At 37.4% G+C, this 26,046-nt stretch overlaps 1 protein-coding gene across 2 annotated transcripts; it reads right to left on the reverse strand.

Annotated features, from left to right (window-relative positions):
• Positions 1-79: 79 nt before the first annotated feature.
• Positions 80-20,577, reverse strand: LOC149015083 (endonuclease/exonuclease/phosphatase family protein). Of its 2 annotated transcripts, none has more exons than XM_089154930.1 (11): positions 20,148-20,577; positions 19,870-19,981; positions 16,567-16,797; positions 16,177-16,277; positions 15,243-15,358; positions 14,994-15,074; positions 12,917-13,117; positions 6,540-6,691; positions 2,832-3,652; positions 1,383-1,677; positions 80-658 (listed from the first exon to the last, which is right to left on the reverse strand). In XM_089154930.1, the coding sequence occupies exons 1-10, from the start codon at positions 20,253-20,255 to the stop codon at positions 1,606-1,608; spliced, it is 1,995 nt and encodes a 664-aa protein (XP_089011056.1). In that variant the 5' UTR covers positions 20,256-20,577; the 3' UTR covers positions 80-658; positions 1,383-1,605. The 2 variants fall into 2 exon arrangements, with proteins under 2 accessions (XP_089011056.1, XP_089011057.1); XM_089154931.1 differs by having other exon boundaries at positions 81-658; positions 16,177-16,262.
• Between the last annotated feature and the right edge of the window lie 5,469 nt (positions 20,578-26,046).

The following is a 26,046-nucleotide window of genomic DNA, read 5'->3' on the forward strand; positions in this document are numbered from 1 at the left end:
TTCCAAGCTCGTTCTAGTTGGATAAGCATGAAGGAATACACAAGAATGCCCAACCGTAGAAAAGGCAACATTGGAGTCGACCATATGAAGATGACTTATTTTCTCTCCCCCTTCTTACCCTGAAAAAGCAAGGTCACCTTGCTTGCAAATGATATTAAAATACACAAAACTAAGAACATTATTATATTTTCTAGAATGCTTGATGGACCAACTTCTGAAACACAGACCATCAGTCTTTGACAATGGCGCATGCTAGATTTCCTGTACATGGACTCCACTGTTTGCTTAATTAATGAACTTTTGATTCATCCTCAAAAAATTAAAATAGTGTCAAAGACTAGAAGTGAGCTCCATCTGTTCAAAAAGCTATGACACAACAAAGTACAAACAATGCAGTTCAGCGGTTTTTCCTCCGCTGAACACTTCAAAACCAGATAACACATGAATACATTATACATCAATGGAGATCAACTATACCACCAGGTGACCAATATGTGTTCATAATATTAACACATAAAGTTACAAGATCTATGATCACTGATCTCCTAGAATTAGCATCGGCTTCTTTTCTTCAAAGATTTCAAAATTGCCCATTTGAGTAACAGCAGTTTTGATTTTTCTTTGTTCTCACGCCCCTCCGTCATCCTTAGTAGCTCACCTACACAGAGAGGGAACAAGCTGAGAAGAATCAAGACTAAAATAACCAGAATGCCAAGTACTTTAACCACATAAAAGTTCTTCAGGTTCATCTAGAACCTAATGGAAGTTCACAGCTCAATAGATAATTTGATAAGACATTCCGTGTTTCAGAATATGGTTAACCAACATGTTAACTAATTGATTATGATAAATTGGATTAGATTTTGCAGTTTTTTCTTCCTCAGCCAAATATTCAGTAGGAAGCCCATCAGGTTTTATTAAAATATGTGATGATAGTGATGATGATTACAATCACCACCCAGAGTCTAGACAGCACATAAGATGGCCTAGCAACTAAACATGGTACAGCCAGAGATAGTTTTGAAGAACATACATGCACAAGCACTTACCTCTCATCCTGTTATATTGACCTCACCTTCACTTGAGAGGTTTGGCAAAGTGGCATAAAAGCAATTGAACTCTCATCACTGTGTCACATTTCTCAATGCAAATACTTCATTGACCAGATCAAGGTTTCCCATAATCAAGTTTTTTCAATTGTATCAAACATAATAAAACTAAAGCAATTTGAATTTGTTTACACATTCACGTTATACTTCAAATTATGCCTGGATTTCAATTTTAGCTTAAAAAACTAGCACGAAAACTACATGCAGCAGTATCCTTGGAAATCAACTTGAAGAAAAAACACTTGAAAGTTGAAATGCATAAAAAGGGCATACCCAATGCACAAGGCTCCCCCACCACTGCACAAAAGCTCCATGAATGCCTATATCATGTGTATTGTATTGAACAATGTCAGATCATCTTTGTCAATATCAATACCTTCAGAAAGACATCTGAAGAGCTAAAATGACATCAGATTCCCAACTAGTGTTATGCGTTACTCCAGAGGATAAACTGGATATGCTTTGAAACTCATAACAATAAAATAGTCGATCATCTTCATTTCTTCCCAGATTTTGAATTGGCCCACTTGAAATAATCACAGCGTGCTTCTGGATTTGATGATGGTCCCTGGTAGGAGTGAGAGAGGAAAAACAGTTAATGCTTATTTTCTCCACCATCCCTAGTGCCGCTACCAAAGCAATAACAGTGTAAATGAAAACAGACATTGAGATGGCCAAAAGATAAATCCAAGACCATAATAGCAACACATTTTACCACAATCCCAAAGTTGAATTGAACATTTGAACTGGACTACTGGAGCAGCCTAAGTCATTTTCAACATCACCCTCAAAGCCATCACCTATTACTAATTTACCAGCACTACCAAACCTTAACCCCCGGGTTTGGCTGCAGGGATCCTTTCAATTGTTTTTGAAGCCACACCTGCTCCTAAGAACGGATTCCACTTCTCACCATTTCAATTTGCACCATAAATTTTGTTATTTTTAACTATTCCCTGACTATAAAAACAAGCACCAGAGATTCAGCTATCGAGTACCATCACCATAAACAACCAGCCAAAAAACAGCACTTCAAGCAAACGAAAAAGGAGAAAAAGAAACAGGATGGGATGGTGTCTAAAATAATTCACATGAATATGCATAATTTCAGATGTTCCAGCTCTCAGCAAGTAATTCCAAGACTGTTCCATAAACATGCAGATCTGCATAGTTAAACTAGCTGAAATCAGAAGTCTTTAATTAGCTCCTTACATGATGAAATACAGAAGCATAGAGTCATAAGAAGAAATTTAATAACCACAATTTTAGTGTATTCAACCTTTTCACAGCTAGATTTAATTTTCCATTCTTCACTAGGTTCCAATTACCCAACACCCAGTTAAGGATAGCAATAAGTTCATTTCTCACTTCCGATCTTTTGTGCAAATACCCTGTTTTCCATTCAGTTAATTTTGCATACCATGAAATGAACCAGAATAAAAAGTGGGCCCCCGTTCAAAAGTAAGGTTGCTCCATCGAAAAGGAAACAACTTCAGCAAGAAACAGGAGTAGGACTATGTACATTATGACCCTCACCCCCACAGTGGCAGGAGCCTCAAGCATAGTATTCCCTTTTTTAACAGAATGAGCCAGAATGGGAGCCTCATATTTAGGTTTTGAATAAGCATTAGCATCCTCAAGCAAACAGTTTCAATTCCCACCATTAAGTAGCAGGTGAATGGATAATATGTAGAACAAATTGCAACCATTAGTGTAAAGTACCTCAGCCCGAGCACAGACATAAAACCTACGACCCAAGTTTGGACCTGCTTTCTTCACCACCCGAGCAACACATGGTTCCTTATGACCCTTGCACAAAGGTACACTGTTCTGCATGAACTTTTGAATTCTTTGCCACTGCAACAAGGCAGCATCATTTTTCTCTTTTTCAGGAGAAGCAGGCACAGTTTCACGACCTTGAGACTCTGTATATGGAATCATGCTGACCTCATACATCTTGCAACCATTGCTTTCATCATCCTCCTGAGTCCCTGTGGGGGAATCTGTATCTCTCACCTCCACAGTTTCTTTGGGAGAAGAGATCTCTTTGATCTCTTTATTTTTGGGAGGGGAATCAGATTCTCTGACCTGAGATTCTCCAAGGGAATTTGTCTCTCTGGTTAAATGAGCACAAGCAGCCTTCCTTTCTGATGCATCAACTTGACCGAGCGAAGTGTCATTGCATACACTAGCATCAGCCCCACTGGAAGGCTGTTTCTGGAAAAAAGACATTAAAGTGCGTTGTGAAGAAGCAATATGTCTCACTTTTTTCTTGGTTTCAAGATGCTGGCTGGATGTAGTTTTATTTGTAAACAAAAACCTACTATTCTCTGAACCCTCATTAGCAAAACCAACCAACCGTTTCTTCATGCTTGGGCTGGAACCTTCACATTGGGAGTTGCATACTGAAAATTTATCCTCTGAAACTAATGATCTTTTAAGACTTGCACAGCAACTTTCTGACATGATGCTTTCATCCGAGAATGATTGTGATGTTCCATCCTCCTTGAATTCAGCAGACATTTGTCTTTTCATAAATGACACTATGGAAGAACAACAGTTCAGTAAGAAGAAAATTAAATCGAAAGGAAAACAGAAAGTCCTACAAACATACAGGGTATTGCATCCCCAATACTGTACCCCATAACATGTTCTCAGAAAGAACTTCACTCTCACTGATAAATATAGAGGACAATCTAAGAAAGTAATAATAAAAATATATGGACAGGAGTAATTCAAGATATAAAGAAGAGACAGAAAGAGAGTGGGGAGGTTGGACATGAATTTGCTTCTGATTCTCATATAACTTTCAACTGGCACAGGAAATGAGGTAAATATATGTGCATCAGAAAAGAGATCCATGAGAAAAACATTTACGGCTTAAACATAACCATTAGTTTGCCTAATGCATGAAAGCATCGAGAAACATGAGTTACATGATACACCATGTGATATATACTTCTGAGAATCCATAAACTGACCCCAAAAAAAATCAGTCTAAAAGAAAAGGAATTCACTTCAAGGCATGTCTTTTGGCAAAAGAATTTCTTGATGGCCCCATTCAGATAAGTTCAGCAACATGGCTCCAATAATGTCATATGGTAGATTGGTAGGGCTGAATCTTGTGGATTGGAAGACCCCAGCCTCAGACCAAATGAATTTGTTAGGCAGCAAAAGAAAGCCACAAGCAAAACATAAAAAGGATGCAGGAACATAAAGGAATGGATGCATGAACTCATATGGCAGATTAGGGGAGGCTGCATGAGTGTAAAAGCAAGCTCATGAACATGCATGAGAAGAAATTAGACTCTGACATTACGTAGCGAACGCATTTGGTGTAAAGGTATACAACTATAGATCCTACTGCCAAGTTCAATCTGCCACAATGTTCAATCTGATGGACAACTAAGATAGGCTGGAATCTCTATCAGAAACTGGTGCTGTAAGTTACATATACTACACACCCTGATAGATCCTATTGCCAAGCTCCAATTAATTGGAAGCTTAAAGCCATAAATACTGTATACAACAGAAATAATTGCAACCAATGGGGTGGTAAAAGAATACTTGAGATGTTGAGATATTGCAATATCACATGTTTATCGTTCCAGTTTTTACTGAGTAACAGTGTAGGGAACAACCAGTTAGGTTGCACATGTCTGATATACTGTCAACCGCTTCTCTTCCCCCTTTTGGAGGACTGGATGAGAGAAGGAAAAATTGCAGGGAAAGGGAAGCACAATCTCACTTCCAAGGAGAGAACTCAAAATTATATTCAGTTCACATATACAAAGAAAAGACAACAACTCCAAATTAGAGTATGAAGCCGAAGCTTGCAAACTCACTCTATCTAAACTCCAACACAGATAACCCAAAATAGAAAAGAACTGAAATAAACAACTAATCCAGCCTTTGTTGAACCAAAACCCAATAGACCTGTTGAGTTTGTGTTTGGGCCTCAAAATCCTATCATATTGATCTAACTATCCAAAAGAGATATTGCATCATCACCCCGCCCCCACCCTTTCTTTTTGTTTAGAGGCCACAGACAAAATGATGCTTTATTAATAACTTCAAAAAGGATCTATATGAGAACCTACCAACTCAAAATCTACTGCATGAACTAACTCTGAGACCTTAGCTGACTACATATAGCAGTTGGGCCATGGGTCTGATACCATATTGTATATTCGAACCTAAAAAGCTAAAGTATTGCAGCCAATCTGTATGTGAAGATCACTAGAGAATAAGATGAAATTAGTGATCAACTTTGGGAATCCTTCAACATCCCCCCCAAAAAAGGTTTAGCTACCAGCCTACCACCTTGTTTTAACATTAAGATTTATCTTGTTATTTTATTTTCTGCACAAAAAGGAAAAAAGGAAGAGAACACTTGACCTATCAGGTGATTATATAGAGTGGTGTAGCAGGAGAATAAAGTACATCAAAAGTGGAAAAGGGGGAGAGAGAGAGAGAGAGAGAGAGAGAGAGAGAGAGAGAGAGAGATGGGCTTCTTTAAGGTTTTTTGGTGAATATTACTTTTACCAAGCAAAATGTTGAATGTGCTGAAATTTGCAGATCTCAGATTTTTTGGCAATAATGAACTATTGCTAGCATAACAAATGCTATCAACTAGGGGAGGGGAAGGGCAGAAGTGAGAGAACCTGATAATATAGTTTTCCACAGGTCAACTCCCATTCATTTACTTCTAATATTATACAAGAAGCACTGTCAAGAAATCAAAAACAACACATTCTCTTTTCTCTTAAATTCTCCAGGAACTCTTCATATTAATTACTTAGGGGCGAGGGCCTTAGCGCAACAGTTGGTGGACCACAGTTGTAGCCCTGAGGTCAAGGCATCGAAATAGCCTCCCAACAAAAATTGTTGGGGTAAGACTGCGTAGGAAAACTGCCCTTGGCATCAGGTTCGCCATTTTTTAAAAATTTCTGAAATCTCTCATGCATGTACTCTAGAATGATGACCTCGCCTTATCATTCATCGAGAAAATATATAGTTAATCTTTCATATTTGAGTATGCACAAATTCTTCTAGTATTATTCTCAGCAAATTTCTAAATTTACCTTCCTAACGAAATCCATTATACATTCTCAAGTAACCTAGATTACATCAAAGCAAATAATTCATATACTGCAAAGTCAAAATAACCACCTACTCCCTGAACTAGGAAAGCACAAATACCACACACAGACAAATCCAGATAAAGCTTGAATGACAAAGAATCTGGCCAGTTGCTTCCTGGAATATCACGTAGATGTAGCCCAGAAATTGTCGAGTATAACAATAATATTTCCTTCCGCGAGTGACTTTATATAGAAAACCTTTTCAGGTAGTAATCACTGTGCCTCCTCAAGATGTAAGAGGGCAAGAAATAGATATCATCCAAAGAAATTGCATAATTTTTCATACCAATAGTTTTCTGGAACCCATGGACCCCAGCAGCATATCTAGAAGATAGAGATGGAGTGTTGTGCTCCAGAAGATTGGGTATTTCCCTTAGACTGATAAAAACAGGAGCATGATCAGAACCTTCCAATTTTGTGTTTCTCCCTCCTTTCCACCTGCAAATTGGAAATGAGAAACTTGAATAATTGCATCTGAAAAAGCATATTTACCTTAATGACTAACTGGAAACTGTAATTGAATTATACTAATAATATCATGTAAATGTTCATTAATATTCACCCCAGCCTGCTTATGCCATGTTGAACATAAGCCTGTATATGCCATATAACAATAAGCAACCAATATTTTTATTGTATTTTCTAAATAGATGATAATTTTAATACAATTTCCTGGTTTGTCACAGCATATATTGTATACTATTTCTCTGATCTTAATAGCAGATATTTTTCTTGCTATTGAGATCAGAGAAATAGTATACAATATATGGTGTGACTAACTGGAAACTGTAATTGATTATATTAATAATATCATGTAAATGTTCATTAATATTCACGGCAGCCTGCTTATGCCATGTTGAACAAAAGCCTCTATATGCCATATAACAATAAGCAACCAATATTTTTATCATATTTTCTACATAGATGATGATTTTAATACAATTTCCTGGTTTGTCACACCATATCTGTATACTATTTCTCTGATCTCAATAGCAGATATTTTTCTTGCTATAATTCTTTCTTTGCTCCTTCCACTTCTGCAATCTCTCTTTAAGCTTGACACCTTGATAATAGCGTTTTCCTTTTGCTTCACCTTCTCCTCATCCTTCAACTAACTCCAACATCCTTTTTTATCTTTCTCTTAGGTACCCTCTTCAATTTGAACCACATCCTTGGGCTAACATGCTTGTGGGATTCCCTAGGACATGCAAGTGATCACCTAGGAATTGCCATAAATGGCACATGGCTTTGGCAAACACCTTACAAGAAATACTTTTAAGTTTATTTTTATCTTATATGAAAGTCTTTTGAATTATAACCCTTCTTTTCTTTTTTTATTTTCTTTTCCAAACTAAAAAAATATGCTTATATTATATCCTGCAAGTAATATGAAAGAAAAATGAAGAGAAAGGAGAAGAAAAACGAGAAATCAATGTGTTTGTGAACTTTGAGAGTTTTCCACTGGGAGTTGGAGCTTCCACTTCATCCAAAATATATATATAAGGACTTAAAGTGTCACAATAGGGGAATTTAAAAATAAAAATAAAACAAATAAAGTATAATACATAAACTATCCTTGACTAGAAGTCTAGCACCAAAATACTAAACTCCCTAATAACATATTGTTGCCCCAAAATCTATCAGCTCCGGTTCAACCAAGAAGTGTATCGAACCTGGGACCCATGGATTAAAGGAAATCCATGAGAGCGGGCCAACTCTATGGACGGGAAGCCGCCTGTGATAGTTAAGTCAGATCTGGATAACACGGTTTCTCGTACAGAAGAGTGAATGCCCGAAGAAGTAAAGTTCTCTTAGGTAGGTGCCAAAGTTAATGCAGGTTTAACTTGGCTTACCTAACAAAGTCATATTTGATCGTTTTTATAGTTGAAGAAGAAACCATAAAGTGGATGGATGCTAGCCGTTGGATGGCTTGATCCAACTCCCAAGGGAGAACCAAGGCGAAGGTGGCTTGCTTGTGCGCTAAGCAACTGGGTTTCAAGCACTCCTTAAGGATCTTGAAAATATCTTTGTCATAGACTGAATTCAAATGTAACACATCTCGCTCTAATCCCCCAACAGAACGGCTGGAAGCAATTCCCAAAGGAATTTTGGCCTGCTGGCTTACCCCTTGATAAGCGTAGTTCATTAAATGCATAGATACGGCGCATTAAATGCTGAATTTAATGCCTCAACACACGTACAACTATATAAGGATAGCTTCTTATCCGAGTACGGTCTTGCCAAGTACGGTCTTGCTGATGAGTGGTGGCCGAGAGATGTGTCGAGTGAAATGTCAAAAAAATATCTGCCGCCAAGTAGCTGGGCCAGTAACCCTTTTTCTAGGAGTGTCAAAAGATTAGTCTGGAGCCAAGAGGCTAGTCCAAAATCTAGATTCCGAGGAGAGCTAAGGGGCAAATCCAAAGACTAAATTGAGGAGAGCCAAGTGGTTGGACAAAGGACTAAGCCGAACCCAATTGACCCTAGTTCATACAGTTCGCACTAGTTTGGAAGTCTCAAAAGTGGTTTGATATAACAGAAGCCCCCTAGTCTTCGGATTTGCACTTTGTGTGTTAGGTCCGAAGAGTGATTTTTCCAAATATTTTCAATCTAAACCGTCGTTTGGGAACTCAAAAGAGCTGAGTGTCCCTTAAAGTTACTCATAAAATGAAGTGACGGCTTCGCGACAGTTGACAGGACCTGTGAGCCGTTTGAAGTGCTCCCCATGTTAACACATTCGCACGCCATCATTACACCTTTTTTAACAGAAACGCCGCTCCTTTGACGACTATTGATCAAGAACGATCTAAACTGTCCATTAAAGGTTTACTTGGCTATATAAAGCTTTAACCTTCCCTCCTCTTTTTACAGGACTGTAGTTTCGAAGCTTCTGAAAAGTCCTTGGCAAGTTATTGAAGTTCTTCCTTTTGCTCCAGGGTATTCGAAGCTCTTTTTTCCCGCTGTAAGTCTCTTTATCCTTTGCACTTTGTCTATGATCATGGATAGAAAACTGTTTAAGAAGTACGATGCTTAGGGGAGATGCCCCAGCGAGCCAAGGAAGGAACTCGAGATTCGGGGAGGTCCTTTTGAATGAGTCCTACTTGACCCATATCCTAGTCTTGCTACTGCTTCCGATTGTTACGCAATATGTGCTAGCCCCAGAATATAATTCTTCGGAGGCAACTAGAAGTGGAGAAACTTATCTCTCGTCCCAAGTGAAGGATTGTAGTCAGGATGAATGAGTGGTTGTGAAGCATGCGGAAGACAAGATTGACCCTTCCCCGAGTCAGTCCAGTCAGTAAGGGGAGGGCCCACTGTCTAGACTGCATCTCGGGTGGCTAACAAACAAAAAAGTTTTGACTAGGCCGAAAAGCCGTATCATGCTAGGCGCTCACCTTTTTTGGCTTCTTCAATTCTATTTCTGCCTCATAGAGGAAATAAGGTAATCCTTCACTTGGGACGAGAGATAAGTTTCTCCACTTCCACTTGCCTCCGAAGAATTATCTTCTCGGGTTGGCACAGATTGTATAACAATCGAAAGCAAAAGCAAGACTAGGATATGGGTCAAGTAAGGCTCCTTCAAAAGGACCTCCCCAAATCTCAAGTTCCTTCCTTGGCTCGTTGGGGCATCTCCCCTAAGCATCGTACTTCCTAAACAATTTTCTATCCATGATCATCGAAGAAAACGAAGTGCGAAGGATAAAGAGACTTACAGCGAGAAAAGGAGCTTCGAATACCCTGGAGCAAAAGGAAGAACTTTAGTAACTTGCCAAGGACTTTTCAAAAGCTTTGAAACTACAGTCCTGTAAAAAGAGGGAGGAAGGTCAAAGCTTTATATAGCCAAGTAAACCTTGAATGGACGGTTCAGATCGTTCTCGATCAACGGTTGTCAAAGGAGCGACATTTCTGTTAAAAAGGTGTAATGATGGCGTGCGAACATGCCGTCATGGGGAGCGCCTTGAACGGCACACAGGTCCTATCAACTGTCACCAAGCCGTCACTTCATTTAATGAATCACTTTAAGGGACGCTCAACTCTTTGAGTTCCCAAACGACAGTTTAGATCGAAAATATTTGGAAGTCACTCTTTGGACCTAACACACAAAGTGCAAATCCAAAGACTAAGGGGCTTATGTTATATCAAACCACTTTTAAGACTTTCGAACCGGTGCGAACCGTATGAACTACGGTCAACCGAGTTCGGCTTAGTCCTTTGTCCAACCGCTTGGCTCTCCTCAGAATTCAGTCTTTGGAGTGGCCCCTTGGCTTTCCTCAGAATCCAGATTTCGGACTAGCCTCTTGGCTCCAGATTAATCTTTCGGCACTCCTCGGAAAAGGATTATTGGCCTAGCCACTCGTCGGCAAGATCATACTCGAATAAGAAGTTATCCTTATACAACTATACGCGTGATGAGGCATTAAATTCAACATTTAATGCGCCGTATTTATGCATTTAATGAACTGCGCTTATCAAGGGATAAGCCAGCAGACCAAAATTCCTCTGGGAATTGCTTCCAGCCGTTCTGTCGAGGGATTAAAGCGAGATGTGTCACATCTGAAGTCAGTCTAGAACAAAGATATTTTCAAGATCCTTAAGGACTTAAGGAGTGCCTGAATCCAGTTGCTTAGCGCACAAGCAAGCCACCTTCACCTTGGTTCTCCCCTTGGGAGTCGGATCAAGCCATCCAATGCTGGCATCCATCCACTCTATAGTATCTTCTTCAACTACAAAAATGTTCAAACAAGACCATGTTAGGTAAGCCAAGTTAAACCTGCATTAACTCCGGCACCTACCCAAGAGAACTTCACCTCTTTGGGCATTCAATCCTCTCTACGAGGAACTGTGTTATCCAGAATATGACTTTACCATCGGAGGTGGCTTCTTGTCCACAGAGGCAGCCCGCTCTCACGGATTTCCTTTGATTCACAGGTCCCAGGTTCGATACACTTCTTGGTTGAACCGAAGCTAACAAATTTTGGAGTAACAATTATAGAACCACTACACAACATATAATGCATGCTTAGAACACATAGCCACAAGTGCATTGTCACCCCTCCACCACCTTTATGGTTGCATCATATTGACAATTGTCTATAACATAACCCACTCACATCCTCCATTTCCTGCCATGTAGCAACTTTAGCAGTATGGGTGAGTGGTAAGGTGGGGGGCTTTGCAAATCCCTTTTCCCCAGTTCAAATCCTTAACGATACAGAATTCATTATATCTTGCCAAGTTCCTAATTTTTTTGGAGAGTTCAGCAAGCAAAACACTTCATGTTCATGTTAGGTCCCAACAGTTTCCCATACTCAGGTAACATAAGAAGTACCACCACTCACTAATTAGACAGTCTTTTCATTTGTTCCTTTTACATTCATAAAAAAGTTCTAACTTTATTTCTTTAAGAAAAAAAGAACAATAGATTCAAAATTCACTTAATATATTGGTTAGTGCAAGTAAGAAAATAGGCTTTCCGGCAAACTGATGGCCAAATGACCAAATGACCAACCAAAACATTGGACCACTCAACGTAGATAGTATGCAATTATGTATCAAACCAATGAACAAAGAGCCCACAGTGCATGTAAGTTCCCACTTCCCAGCTCCTTTTTGTTTCATTCTTAGTTTCAAAACTGCAGAAAGGAAACAACAATTCAGCAGCCTCACTGGATTGGTTTTAGGTTCTCGTTGTCGTTGGTACTGAATCAGCTAAACCAGCTGGCACCTAAACCAATTTTCTCCTATATTTTCCCTTAATTGTATTTTCTAGCCACCTATGAGAAAACCGAAATTAGAGATACAAGAGCAAAGAAATTGAAGAAACTCCTAAAGATAACAAAAACAATAATCAGAAAAACTGTAAAACGCTTGAAGTGCTACTAAAGGTAAATCAACCAGCAAAAAAATCAAACTGGCTTCTTTTCCACCCTCTGAATCTATAGTTTGCATCACTTTTGCCATTCAACCACCCCCCACTCTCCCTTCCCTCCCCCCCCCCCCAAAAAAAAAATTCCTGCTTATCAACTTCTTTATTAACAAATAAAAGTTGGGACATACTTCGGGGAGCTTATCGTTGGCTTATACCATGAAAAGGAAAACCCAGATACCAGGAGAGATATGGCTTCTTATCTTCTTGTGCTAAAGATGCCAAGTCTGAGAAGTTCATTGGGCCTCCTTTCAGAGCTTTCATCTGGAGAAGATGGCTTCTTAAGCCAGAGAAGCAGAAACACAAGAAGGCCCCACAGACATGCACTTGATCAAATTATTTTCTTTTCTTATGGTTAAACCTAGGTTGTAAAGGTGACCCCTATCTCAATATTTCTGCACAAAGACGAAGTTCAATCTCCTCTTTTTTATGAGGATAACAAATTAAACCCCATGAACAGTGCTTATTCATGCCATAATAGGAAACCTTCCAATGAAGGTTATTGCAGCAAATGGGTGACTATTCACAGGCCCAGGCATCACAAGCAATCCAGTTATACTATCCATCACTTGTATTTATTGTAATCATAAAATTTTATAATTTTTTCCATAAATTATATCAGCTAATAGTACCAAGTCAAACTAGTTCAGATGGCAGTTTGACTGGGCTGGACAAACAATTCCTAGAAAAACTAGACTTTTGAACCTGGCTTTAAAAGCATTGGTCGATTTGAACCTTACCTGGGCATATTCTCAGACTTCCAACGCTTAAATTGTGTCATTATGTCACATTCATTGACATGACAATTTACTAAGTTATGGCTTTCCATGCTGTGATCTTGATGCAAGCACGATCCAGCAATGAGGATATGATCAATCCTAGATCCATAGTTAAATTCTTCAGCTCCAGTACACTGTGACCAGCACGTGTATGCTTCTTTTCTGTAAAATTACTCAAGATGGAAAGATGATCAGAAAATCTACGACAGAACCCATAATACAGAGAGTGCAATTAGAAAGATTATCCATGCCTGTGCAGAAATAACTAATGCCACCAACATTAAATATAATAGTGATTCACAAACGAAGATAAAACATAGAATTTGTTTCATATACTTCATAAGAGTATTCATGCAGCTCATTCACAACTTTCAAGTTTCAAGACCATTAGAATGCAATTTTCCTACCAAGCTGATATTTGAGATCAACTGAATGTATCGTAGAAATTTGTAAAAATGAAGAATGGGAAATATATATGCACAACTACTTCAGTGAGTTCCGCTTCTACCATGACTTCTTTTCTCTTCCATCATTAAGAATATTGTACTCAGTCAGCAAGAATATTTTCCACATTCTTAAGGGGTGGAATTATTCCTCCTACTGCTAAGGAACCTTTACTAAACTTCGTCAGCCAGAATATTTTCCACATTCTTAAGGACCAGAATTATTCCTCCCACTGCTAAGGAACCTTTACAAAATTCCTAAAATTGTAAATATGACTTAAAATGATGCAGGGTATTAGGGGGCTGCTCCTCCTACCCCTATCCAAGGAATACCATCTTAAGCCCAAGCCACAGTCCTACCAGCCCTGCATTTAGTTTTTATTTCAGTAATTGTAAAGTCAGTAGTTTCATTTCAGTTTATTTTACAGAAGCAGTTTCTTGTTCTTCTTTTTTCTTTGAAAGTAATTCAATTAGTTGTGGTGGGTTGGCAGTTATAACCACAGCATGTATGTAATTTATTTTCTTTAAAAGGGCTACTGCAGCCTCTTTGAGAAGATATAAATGATGGAATAGAAGGAGAGAGAGGATAATAGTCAAGGCATTGCCATGCTTCCCCAGTAACACCACAAAACAAACCCTAGACGCATTGCTAGCCTAGATGCTGTGACAACTACGGAGAGAGAGAGAGAGAGAACAGGATTGTGGACCTCCTTCTTCCACTGCCACTTCTCTCGTGTTTCTCACTCTTCAATTCTTCCCCTTCTTTATCTAACAAATTCTGCTACTACATCTGTGATCATGTTCTCCCTGTTATTGTAATACAAACCATCATCAAGGCTATGAATTAAAAAGTAAAAACAGGGACAAAATCAAAGATTTACATTCATGTCATGGTGGAGACACATGGTGGAGGAACAAATCTCAGTGGAAGTATTTGAGAAGCCACATTGACTAGATGTAAAATCAACAGTTAATTCTCATAATACCAACCAGTCAACCACCAAGCAAAGAACGTCACTTTAACTTGACCATATAGATCATAGATGAATGCATGTACGAATAAATGACGATCATCCATCTTGACAGCATCATACAATGTTCACAAGAGGAGTAGGTGTACACATAAAACTTAACCCAGAATTAATTCCAACTAGTTATCAACAACAACAACAATAAGCACAGCCATATCCTAACTAAATGGGAGAAGGGATCCACAGTCAGCAATATGGATCCAATAAAATAAAATCAGTGAAATGCTAAATGACAAATTGAAGGCATGAAAGAGTAGGTGTACACATAAAACTTTAACAGAGAATTAACTCTAACTAGTTATCAACAACAACAACAAGAAGCACAGCCATATCCTAACTAAATGGGAACGGGTCTGCAGTCAGCAATATGGATCCAATAAAATAAGTAAAATCAGTGAAATACTAAATGACAAATTAAAGGCATGAAAACAAAACATGAGTGCATGATAAGAGATGAATGTAAGAGGAAGGAGGCACAGCCCAGCAACTCAGGAGGGTCTCACGAATATGAGTGCATAATTACTATAATCAAACAGGAATCATAAATTAATGCAGAATTTATACCGCTCAGGATGCTTTACTCTGAAAACATCATAAAAAGGGCCTCCTTGCTCCACTAGCATAGATCTAAGCCATATCCGAAACCTAAAAAGGTCCAACAATCGGTGAAGCCCCCACATAAACAAAACTAATAGATGGTTACTTTATTTGAACTTACTCTATTTTGACTATCTAAAAGGATAAAATTCAACCTGGTTTAAGAATGTACACAATGATACAACTCTACAACCAGGAAATCAAAAGATTACTCACTCGTCTCGTGCAAAATCTGGGCCTGCATCACAGCGATCTATTGGCGCTGGAGCAATGTTGAAATCCCCAACAACAAGGATTCTTTTTCCCTGTTTTAGGAGAGACTCCCACCTTTGCTACAACAAACAACATGACTATCAACAAAACAACAATTCAATATGCGAAGGACAAAGTTCAATAATGGCATATACACACACGCACACAAATGAGAACAAAGCAAATCTTGTCACTAAGTTCTTAAGAAGAGAAAAGCTTAAAGAGGCATATTTTTTCCAAGTAATTGTCCGGAACATCCATGATAAAATGGAACAACATTTTACAAGTAAGCACGACTGACTAAAAGACATAAAATTGATACAGGTATTATTCAAATTTGTCACAGCTAGAAGCATACAATAACTGTTAAGTTCCTAAAGATTACAAGTATGTTTCTATTAGTTAGCTCTATGTAAATAAGTTTCTTTAGTAACAACCCACACCTGGAACTTTGCATTGAATCATCAATCATCAGTCATCAGTCTTTGTTAAGAATGTAAATCGGGTTTTATCGCACAAATAAGCCAATGTGCCCAGTACAAGCAAACAGAAAATAGTATCAGAAAGACCTTTTTATAATTTAATAAGAAAAGAAACCATTCAAATTTTGGTCACAAGTGAAACTTTTTCCTCCTTTATAAACAGTGAACTGCAAAGTATTTCAATCTCAACCATAAACAGAGAGAGAAACATGCTAAATGGCTGAACATTTAAGATAAATTATCCTAAATATAGCTCCACAGTAACTCAGTCCACCACACACAAGGATCTCAGGCAGAAATTTCATCAACATCATTTTTGAGTCAACAAAGTATTCAAGCATCATATAGATGCTATAACACGTAACTCTTCTATTCTTATCATAAATTATTACAGCCCGAATAAGAGTATATATTACCTTTAATATATTGAAAAAACTGCGCTTAAACTGACGTCTTTCTGCATCATCGCACTGAGCACGAGGGCCATATATATTGAAAAGAACTGTGTGGGTGCCAACTGTTAGCTTCAGTGCAAAATTAAATGAAAAATCACAACCAAAACATTTCAAGAGAAACAGCTCTAAGAATTATAAGCACAAAGGAAACTGAGACTAGCATCAAAATACAATGGTTTAGATTCAAATTGCAGATCATTCTCTGATTTCCACAAGTTCATGAACTTTAGGTGCAACTAGGGTCAAACCCAACAAGAAGACCACCTCTTCGATATGTTATTTATCAAACCAAAAAAGAAATTTAGAATAAAAATAAAAAAGGAACAAAAATGAAAACTACTGTCAACTCACTAAAATGGCCATGATCCGTTATGATACAACGTCCCTCACTGTCAAGTTTCAGCAGGTCCCCTTTTGTCATCCCCTGTGGGCTTTCCACTTTTGCCTGCATTTCATCCTCTTTAATGCCACTCCCTCTTTGAAAATTTTCAAGAAGACCAGTGAAGCCTTCTTCTGCTGAAAGTGGTAAAGCGACTTCATTGCTCAAAAATGCTGAATTTACACGGCAAAATGTTGCAACACCTAAAAGGAAAACCCCTGAGTTGTTATAAAGAAAAAGACATATCAAGGAAACACAAAAGCAACATAAAATAGTAAGAACTTACAAACATCAAGACAAAGTTAGAAGTTCTCATAAATTATGTAGTCTATGCAAACCCAGCCTAGTCTAAAACAATCGCATTGCTTATGTTGAGGATTTGTTTCCTACAGTTGCAGCCTATTCTAACCGAAACCATTGCATTCCATCAAAATCGCTCACACAGAGTTAAATAAGAGCAGAAAACCAATTGGTGTCAAAGCATACTTATTGCAATTTTAGTATATTCGACTTTACCTTTTTCTAATTAAAAATTTTAACAGGGAAACCAAAGTATTTTCTTGAGATGGAAGTTGCTGGGTCATCGATGGGCATATTTCTTTCCCAGAAGATATACAACCTGGATCTTCTTTTGGCTGTCATCCCACCGAGACACCTTTTATTGAAAGGAATGTGATGGTAAACAAATTGAAGGCAGTTATCAACGACTGGTTGGGAATTGATTTATCCGTCTCATGTGCGACTGGAAATCACCTTTGCTGAGAGCTGGGTCAATCAATTTATGTGTGATCCCTAGTCCACCACTTCAGATGTTGTCCTTCATATTCTTCATTAATTGAAGTAAACAATAGGAAAGGGAATAATACTCTTATTCCCTCATAATCATTTTTAGGTAGAAGCTCTTGTTGATGCTATTTGGGCTGGTCCTTCAGATCATAACTCTATTGTAGGGTGGTACACTTTTTATTGGTGAAAACATCATACAGTAGCAAAAGAAAAATGTGGTGGCTAGGTCATGCAATGAGGCAGAATTCTCAGTCCTAAACTCCTAGTTTCAGCCAACAGATACATTCATCTCTTGATGGTACAGTTCCCTCCCTGGGTCTCCCTTCAGTAATCCTAGCTATGAGTTGGGACTTTGGTTTGCTCTTTATCGTGCCTGCCTCTTTAGAATAAATTCCTTCTCATGGCAAACAAATCCTGTTTAAGACCAAATATATTTCCCATATTACCATAATTTTAGGCCCCAGTTTTTCCAATTTCCTTTTTGTAAAAATGCTTCTTACAATCCTCTTGCAAGGCATTAAAACCAGCAATAGCTTACAATTACAGACTCCCTGTTCTGTAAAATTAGCAGTTAAATTTACCACTTTCAATCAAACAAAAGCATGCATGCATGTATGATGAAATCATGAAATGAATCTTGAACTCGAAAATATCCTACTTCAAAATCACTCCATACCTCCCTTTAGAAGTGCAACAAAAAAATAATGATTGTAAGAGCATCACTTCTTCCTAGAATACATTTCAAAATTTAGTTAAATGTGCTTTCAGGTAATGAAGGTTTGGGGAGGGAAACATTGTTGGTTTAAGCAACAGAGCTGCTGATACCAACAAGACAAGAAAGAGAGCGGAGTAGTATCAGAAGAAAAAGGCTACAGAACAACAATCAACAGTATAACATTGTAGTTAAACCTACCTACCAAAAAATGTTTTACAAATTTACAGTAAACATGCTGTCCATGTATTTTGGCTTTACAATAGACAAGAACTTTTTTTCTCTTATTGGATAAATAACCATTTCAGATGATTTTAAGGTTTTGAATTAGGATCACTAAGGTGTATAGAAGTGACCATGGTTTACTGCTAAACCCTACTGTAGTCATATCTCAGGCCTGGGACAAACTCTAGACTTTATCACCATGAAGATAAAGTTACTGAATTTGTCTTTTCTACAGTAAACAGTTAGAGTTTGGAAGTTGGTGAAAAGTTTTATCCTATTGTTTCAAATGATGGGCGTTTGTATTTATAAATTGTTTACAAGAATTTTGTATAGAGTCTTATCTTGGTTAGGATACATTGTAGATAAGGATGTCCAGTGGTACAGTTTCAGTACAGTATAGAAAATGAGTACCCAAAAGCAAAAGCAAAAAACCATACCCAAACCATACCGTCATGGTACAGTACTCTTGTGGTATAAAGACAGTATTAAATGGTATGATACAGCTGTGGTATGCAAACAGTATATAAATGGTACAGAGACAGTATAAATGGTATGAAATGGCATTAACGGTTTTATGCAGTACATTATCGATATGTACTGTCAGTACTGCACCCAAACCGTTTTCGTATTGTATATAATAGAAGTTTAAAAACCATATTGGACCATTTTCTAAATGATTTGGGATGGTACAGTTTTATATTAAAGGTTTTGATTCTGTTATACGATTTTGGAAGTTGGAACCAAATTGAAACTCTTAATTAGTAGATAGGATTTCAGGTTTAAATTGGAAGTGTTCTTACACGGTAGGGTTTACCGCGTAAGGCTTATCACATACAACCGTCTTCTTTGAATTTGCAGTTAAGTTGTCCTTATCCTCTACACTCCACCACAAGAAAATGGATATGGAATAGAGTCAACAGACCATGAGTTTGTCCTTCAGAAATTTGAATTGAGTGGAGGGAAAGCCTTTAGTGAGGATGTCAGCCACTTGATCCCCGGATGGAACAAACCAGATGGAGGTAGTCTTGGCAGAAAGTTGCTCATGATCGAAGTGATAGTCTTTCTTTATGTGTTCCAAAGTTGGTAGGAAATTTTATCCTATCATTTCAAAAGATGGGTGCTTGTATTTATAAATCGTCTTACAAGAATTTGAATAGAGTCCAACATGGTTAGGATACATTGTAGATAGGGTTTCAGGTTTGAATTGGGAACAAATTCCATACGGTAGGGTTTCCCATTTAAGGGTTACCACATACAACCGTCTTCTTTGAATTTAAACTTAAGTTATGCTTATCCTCTACATAAACCATGACTATAGCCACTGAACTAACACCATCCTGTTATAGTGCATCCAAAGAGGATTAAAGCATATGGAACCCAAAGAATTTCTAAAAAATCTACAATAACCCCCAAACGGGAAACAAAAAGAGATCACCTCCCCAACCCCCTCTTCTAATGCAAGTGCAGCAAGTTCAAACTCAAAATTTGAACGAGAGTAGAAGGAGATTGCCCAAAATATATTTTGGTTGAGAGAATGAAGCGAACAGCTTACCGGAATAGCCTACGCGTCCTTTATCAGAAGTACGGGTGCAAGAAAAGAATGACTCATATCCCTCGGCGGCAATCAAATCTGTCGTCATGTCCTGTCTAGCTACTTTTGTCTCCTATTAACACGATAAAGGAAAAATAGAACGACAAAGCAAAGGATTAATGAAAAAGTTCAGAGAAGAAATATGGAACCGTTGCCGCAGAGACTATTAGGTTAAAATAAATCAAGGAAAAAATAAAACAGAATTCAATTCAAGGTGTTGGTAGTTCAATCAATTGCACCTGAAAACAGATGATGTCAGCTTCAAGTGAGTTGAGTAGCTTCAGAAGAGAGCCATACTGAGAGATGCGCGGCCTTAAGCCGTTCACGTTGTACGTTACAATCTTCATGTCTCCTATTCAGTTTTCACTCAAAGAAAACTGAATTAAGAACATGAAAGATTTCTGTCTCTTCTCCTCATTCATTCCTGACAAGGTCCAGAGCTCATTCCCAATTCCATGAATCCAAATATCTCCATTTTTTCACCTCTTCACTGCATTCAACGCAACCATGGACATCCAATGTTCGAAACTGCCACCATACCTTACACAAAGCAACGATTACATCGCCGGTTGTGCCCTATTTCTAACCGAAACTGAGTGATGGAGGTTGCAGAGCAAAAATAACGGGAGACAGCAGAAAGCTTTTTCCCAATTGTTTCCCTGGTCGACGGTGTTCACGCACGTGAAATATTATTTTTATGAAGATCGAAACTCGAAAGAGAGAAATTTGGAGCACATGTTTTTTTGAGGGCAGGAGATTTGAAATCTCTGATTCGTAAATGTAAAATTTATACTCATGTTTGGTTTTGAAAATTTATAGATTCATTAAGGCCTGTTTGATTACATGAAAGAGAGTTGAGGGTTCTCTGAAAATTATACCCATTTGGTTGTAAAAATCTCTAGATACAAGAAATCTAAAGATTCACCTTTTTACACTAAAATTGTGAATCTGTAGATTTATGGGTAAGGGGTGAAATCTAGAGATTTCAAAAAAGCTATACATTTGCACATTCACAAAAATCACATCAATCAAATAGTTTTTTACGATGAATCGACAGATTTCATTCCACAACCAAACATCTAATTTTATAAATTATAACTCCATAGATTTGAAATCTCCAGACTCATGTATCCAAATAGGCCCTAAATCTATATATTCATATTTTTACACTAAAAACGTAAATCTGTAGATTTATGGGTATGGGGTGAAATCCAAATATTTCATCCCTACTATAAAATATAAACATTTGCGCAATCTGTAGATTTATGGGTATGGGGTGAAATCCAGATATTTCATCCCTACTATAAAACATAAACATTTGCGCATTCACAAAAATAACAGATGAATCCACAGATTTCATTCCACATATTCGGTTAACCAAACAGTTAATTTTATTAATTATGATTCCATAGGTTTGAAATCTTTGGACTCGTGTAACCAAACAAGCCTTTAAAAAATTTTGCTTCTATTATTTTTCAGGAAAAATGTACACCTCCACATAATGTTGATAAACATCTCCCATTCAAATGAGTCAATTTAATCTCAATTACCGATTGCATGTCAGCATTGGTTGCATAAGTCTTACAAGTTTGTGTTACCAAACAAGCAAACAAAAAGTCCTACGAGTTTGAGGATAGAAAGAAGCCCTTCTCCGGTTTAGCTGTTTAAAATGAAGTTCCATTGACAATCGAAATAGTTTTTAAAGCCCTATTGTCATTGCATTTGGTGTACAATATTTTTTTAAAAATAATAATAATAATAATAATAAGAGAATTGAAAAAAAGTGATCATAAAATAATGGGTAAGTTAGGGTTGTATGGCAACGATTCTGTGCCAAAATTCTCAATTCAGCATAGAATCCATTTTTTATACTTCTGTGCTGAAGTGGACAAATTTGGCACAGAATCGTTGCCATATCTTGTATGGTTGGACATAGATGGGCACATTTCTCTAGCCTATCTTGGCACAGAATCTTGTATGATATGTCGATTTCCCTAATCACCGTCAATCAACTCTTGTACGCGCGCATTTTCACCAGAATTGCTTTTGTGTCAAAGAAGCTCCAAACACCTAATTTATGTGCCAAAAGCCTGGTTCGGCACACATTTGCTGAACCAGCATAAAAATTTTGAACTGGTTTACCATACAAGATTTTGGTCACTTCTGTGCCAAAATGGGAAAATGGCATAGAATAAGTGTGCCAGAATCATTATCATATAACTCCTTAAGTATACATCTCACAAAATGGGTATGTTGGTTTACGTTTAACAATATTTTTGTTCTGCGAGACAAGTTCTCATGTAAAACTATTTTTACATATTTTTTTGCTGAGAGATTGTTCATTGTTTGAAAATGGACATTGATAAATTAACTTTAAAAAATTTTCCAAAACATTATTAAAACAAGTTGATATTTGATAAACTCGTTTTAAAAATGAAAAAATAACATTTACAGAACATATTAATTGTTTGACTAGCACCAAAGTTATGCCTTTGACCACCCCTCGAACACATTTATAAAATCAAAATATACATGAAGTTAGAATTAGCTCTTTAACTTGTATTTTCATGTCCCTCCGTGTATTTATTATTATTTGGATTTAGATCAATCTTTGATCAGTTCTAAATTCCACTTTTATACCACCTCACAATTTAGAACTGCACGTCTACTTTTATGTTGTCAAAAGCAAAACACTGGCTGTTCAATCTTTGATTGATCACCTTCACAAGTGTGCCACTTCAAATGGGATCTCCAATTTGAGTTCTGTGTGTACTGTATTCGAACTCGCCTGAAAAACAAAAACAATGTGCTTGGAGAAAAGCACAACTCCATGGTTTTCATCAAGGAGTATTTATTTTCATCTAAGTAAACACTCTAAAACAATACGTAAACAATAATCCAAAACACTAATAGGAAATACCGCCACAAAAACCAGATAACAACTAAAGCCAAAGAACCTCACAAATCAAACTATAACAAGTGTTGAGTAGCCTTTGCACTCGGTCCTCATGAATATTATAGATCTAAAACCAATTTAGAGTGCAAAGTATTGGGCTGTTAAAAAGAATCATATAGATAAACTCAGTGTAGTAGAAATGAGGATGCTAAGATGGATGAGTGGTAAAACTAGGATGGATAAGATAAGAAACGATCATATTAGAGTTGGGCTGGGAGTTGCTCCCATAAGTGATAAACTTAGAGAAAGTCATTTGAGGTGGCACGACCATGTTCAACGGAGACCTATAAATGCTCCTGTACGGAAAAGTGATATAATCCATATTGAAGGAACTAGAAGAGCTAGGGGTAGACCTAAGATAACCTTAGGAGAAGTGGTGAGAAAGGATATGTATAGCTTAGGCCTTGTATGTAGCATGGCCTCTAACTGAACTGATTGGAGGGCAAGAATCCATGTAGCCGACCCCATTTAGTTGGGACAAGGCTTATTGTTGTTGTTGTTGTTGTAAAACCAATTTAGAGTGAAAGAGGCCTATGTTGGATTTGGTGAGAGCTTTGGATGACTAATATCTAAACAAATTAGAAAATCATAAAAATATTAAAAAATGATTGAACAACTTATAGACAAGTGAGAAGCAAGTGATAAAAAGGAAGAGGCGAGAATAGAAGGGAGGGCAAGTTGGAGTAGAGGAAAAACAAACAGACACGCCACAAAGGGCAGAGAAAATACTACATTAAGAAAACCAACCATATAACAGAGATGGACAAGAAGAATAGAGTTGACATATAAGTTTCAAAGGGGCAGAAGTGAATTAGGGATGAGAGGCAATGTTGCAAAGCATTTTTAATGAATCTATTAGTTTTATTAAATTGAAAAATGTGACCTCCACAACTTTGCAAATCTATGGCTGCTTCTTTACCACAAGTTGTCTATCTTTCTTTGTGTATTTTTAATGAATCTATCAGTTTTATTAAATTGAAAAATGTGACCTCCACAACTTTGCAAATCTATGACTGCTTCTTTACCACAAGTTGTCTATCTTTCTTTGGCTTATCAAATACACACTCTAGTTGCCTATGTTCAACGGAAATTTATCAAATGATGCTATAAATGACTTGGAAATCAACTTGAGTGACTATTCTGAACAAATGATGTTCTGTTTTGTAAAAAGTCTTTCAGGTGTCCTCAAGTAGACCATGCCAGGATAAAATGTACTCATGGTGAAAATTTTAGTTGGTTGACAAATTGCTCTACTCCAACACTTGAGCAGACTAATCTGACTCAGGTCGAGGTTATTTGAGCCAATTTGATCTACTGAAACTTGCGAGATAAAGATCCTGCAACCGCTGAGAGTGTTCGTTAGACATAGAGCTGATTGTTGTGATCGGAGATCTATCTCCGACGGTCAAGTTAGTTCGAGAATTTTGTAGATCTCTAATTGCGGAAAAAAAAGTTCTCTTCCACTTAAGACGGAATAATGAAAAATATGAATCTGCTTACTTGAACTCCCACTATTTTCCTATTTATACTTATTTCATATGCCTTTCGGCCCTTGTTAACCACTTGATTCCTCTGTCTTGATATGACGGCTTGTATTAGCCTATTCATTTGACCATTGGATGTACACCATTTCGTGTCAATTCCTCAACTCTGGTTCGAATTGGGTTCAGGTATTTATTTTTTCATAACATGTACCACAACGGTTATGTCCATCTCTTTTCCTGCAAGCTGATAAAGACCCCCACCTCAAAAAAAAAGGAAATGGATAAGACATCCATAGGCATTAGGGCTACTATCTGCTAAATTAGCTCTACTCTGCATTTTGGCCATTATTTCTCAATCAACTCTTCGGAGTTTTTTTTTTTGGTTCAATAAACTCCTCAAAGTTGAACCATCAAATCTCACCATTTCACTTTAGTGAGAAAATACTGCAACCACATTCATCTAATTAAAATGAGGAAAGGACAAATGGCATAGAAAAAATCAGTTAGAGACTAGAAATCAGGTGAAGCTCACCTTTTCGATGAGGGATAGATAGCGAGGCTAATTGTCACATCATCGACCTGCACTTAATTTACTTTTGCTATAAAGATCACATTAGCCGCAAAAATATGAATGCAAGTCAACTTAACAAGTACTCAAACTTGAAGGGCTTTTATTTAGTGTTTTGCTTTTGACAACATTAAAGTAGACGTGCAGTTCTAAATTGTGAGGTGGTATGATATAACCAAGGTGCGAAATTCCGGCAGAGTTCGCCGCTTCGCTAACTAGCGAACCAGGCGAACTGTCAAAATCTCGCCGAAAGTTCGTTGGAAATCAATAATGCAACTCTCTTTTTCTCTTTGTCTCTTCAGCGTGTGGTGGTGGTGGTTCTCTACAACGTGCGTGTAGTGGTGGTGGTATATGTGGTAGTGGTGCTGCTTTAGCATTGTGCTGCTACTGGTTCTATTCTCTTTCTTTCTCTTTCTTTCTTTCTTTCTTTCTTTCTTTCTTTCTTTCTTTCTTTCTTTCTTCTTATCCTTCAACTAAACATCTGATCCAAGTATCCAACTCAAATATTTGAATGAAAATACAGAGATCTAGCAAGATTTCGACCATTTATGTTTTTAGAAAAGCCAATTGTGTAGCGGATTTTCTAGCAAGGAAGGCCCTCTTGACTGCAGTACCAACAAAATGTCCATAATAGCTAGGACCACATGGCTAAATTGCAGTCCCAACTTGGTGATCTTTGTAATTCTAATGCCTTGTCTTTCACCCATCTTTCTAGATGAAAATTTAATTACCATAAAAGAAAGAGTTTTTTACATCAACTCCTCCATTTTCATTGGAAACACTCCACATCTCCCCCAAAATCAAATTATTTCAAAGTGACTCTCCACTTCACATCGTACTTAGTTTTCTTTTAACTGTAAATATGATATTCCTTTTTTACCTATACCTAATAAATTAATATAAATTTAGATTTGTAAATGGATAGCTAAAATTCACCTTTGAATTCGCATTCATATTCATTTAAGGGTGTCTGAATCCAGAATTTTTCTTATTGAAAAATATCCGTATCCGTCTAATAAACAATTGGATTTTGATTCGAATAATTGCTTAGCGGATCGGATAATATCATAATAAAAATTTATCTGGCTTGAGTAAAGTATTAAACATTTTTTTCTTTGAAAATGACTAAT

The sequence above is a fragment of the Hakea prostrata genome, chromosome 5 (assembly GCF_041222555.1).
Source record: "Hakea prostrata isolate BN-2017 chromosome 5, UWA_Hpros_2, whole genome shotgun sequence".
Taxonomy (NCBI): Eukaryota; Viridiplantae; Streptophyta; class Magnoliopsida; order Proteales; family Proteaceae; genus Hakea; species Hakea prostrata.

Excerpts from the sequence above, each read along its gene's own strand:
- LOC149015083 (XM_089154930.1), bottom strand. The coding sequence starts at position 20,255 with ATGAAGATTGTAACGTACAACGTGAACGGCTTAAGGCCGCGCATCTCT. Across the intron at positions 6,692-12,916 it reads AAGTCTGAGAATATGCCCAG|GTGGAAAGGAGGGAGAAACA; the intron begins GTAAGGTTCAAA and ends TCCAATTTGCAG. Across the intron at positions 3,653-6,539 it reads TGGGTTCCAGAAAACTATTG|TGTCATTTATGAAAAGACAA; the intron begins GTATGAAAAATT and ends GTTCTTCCATAG.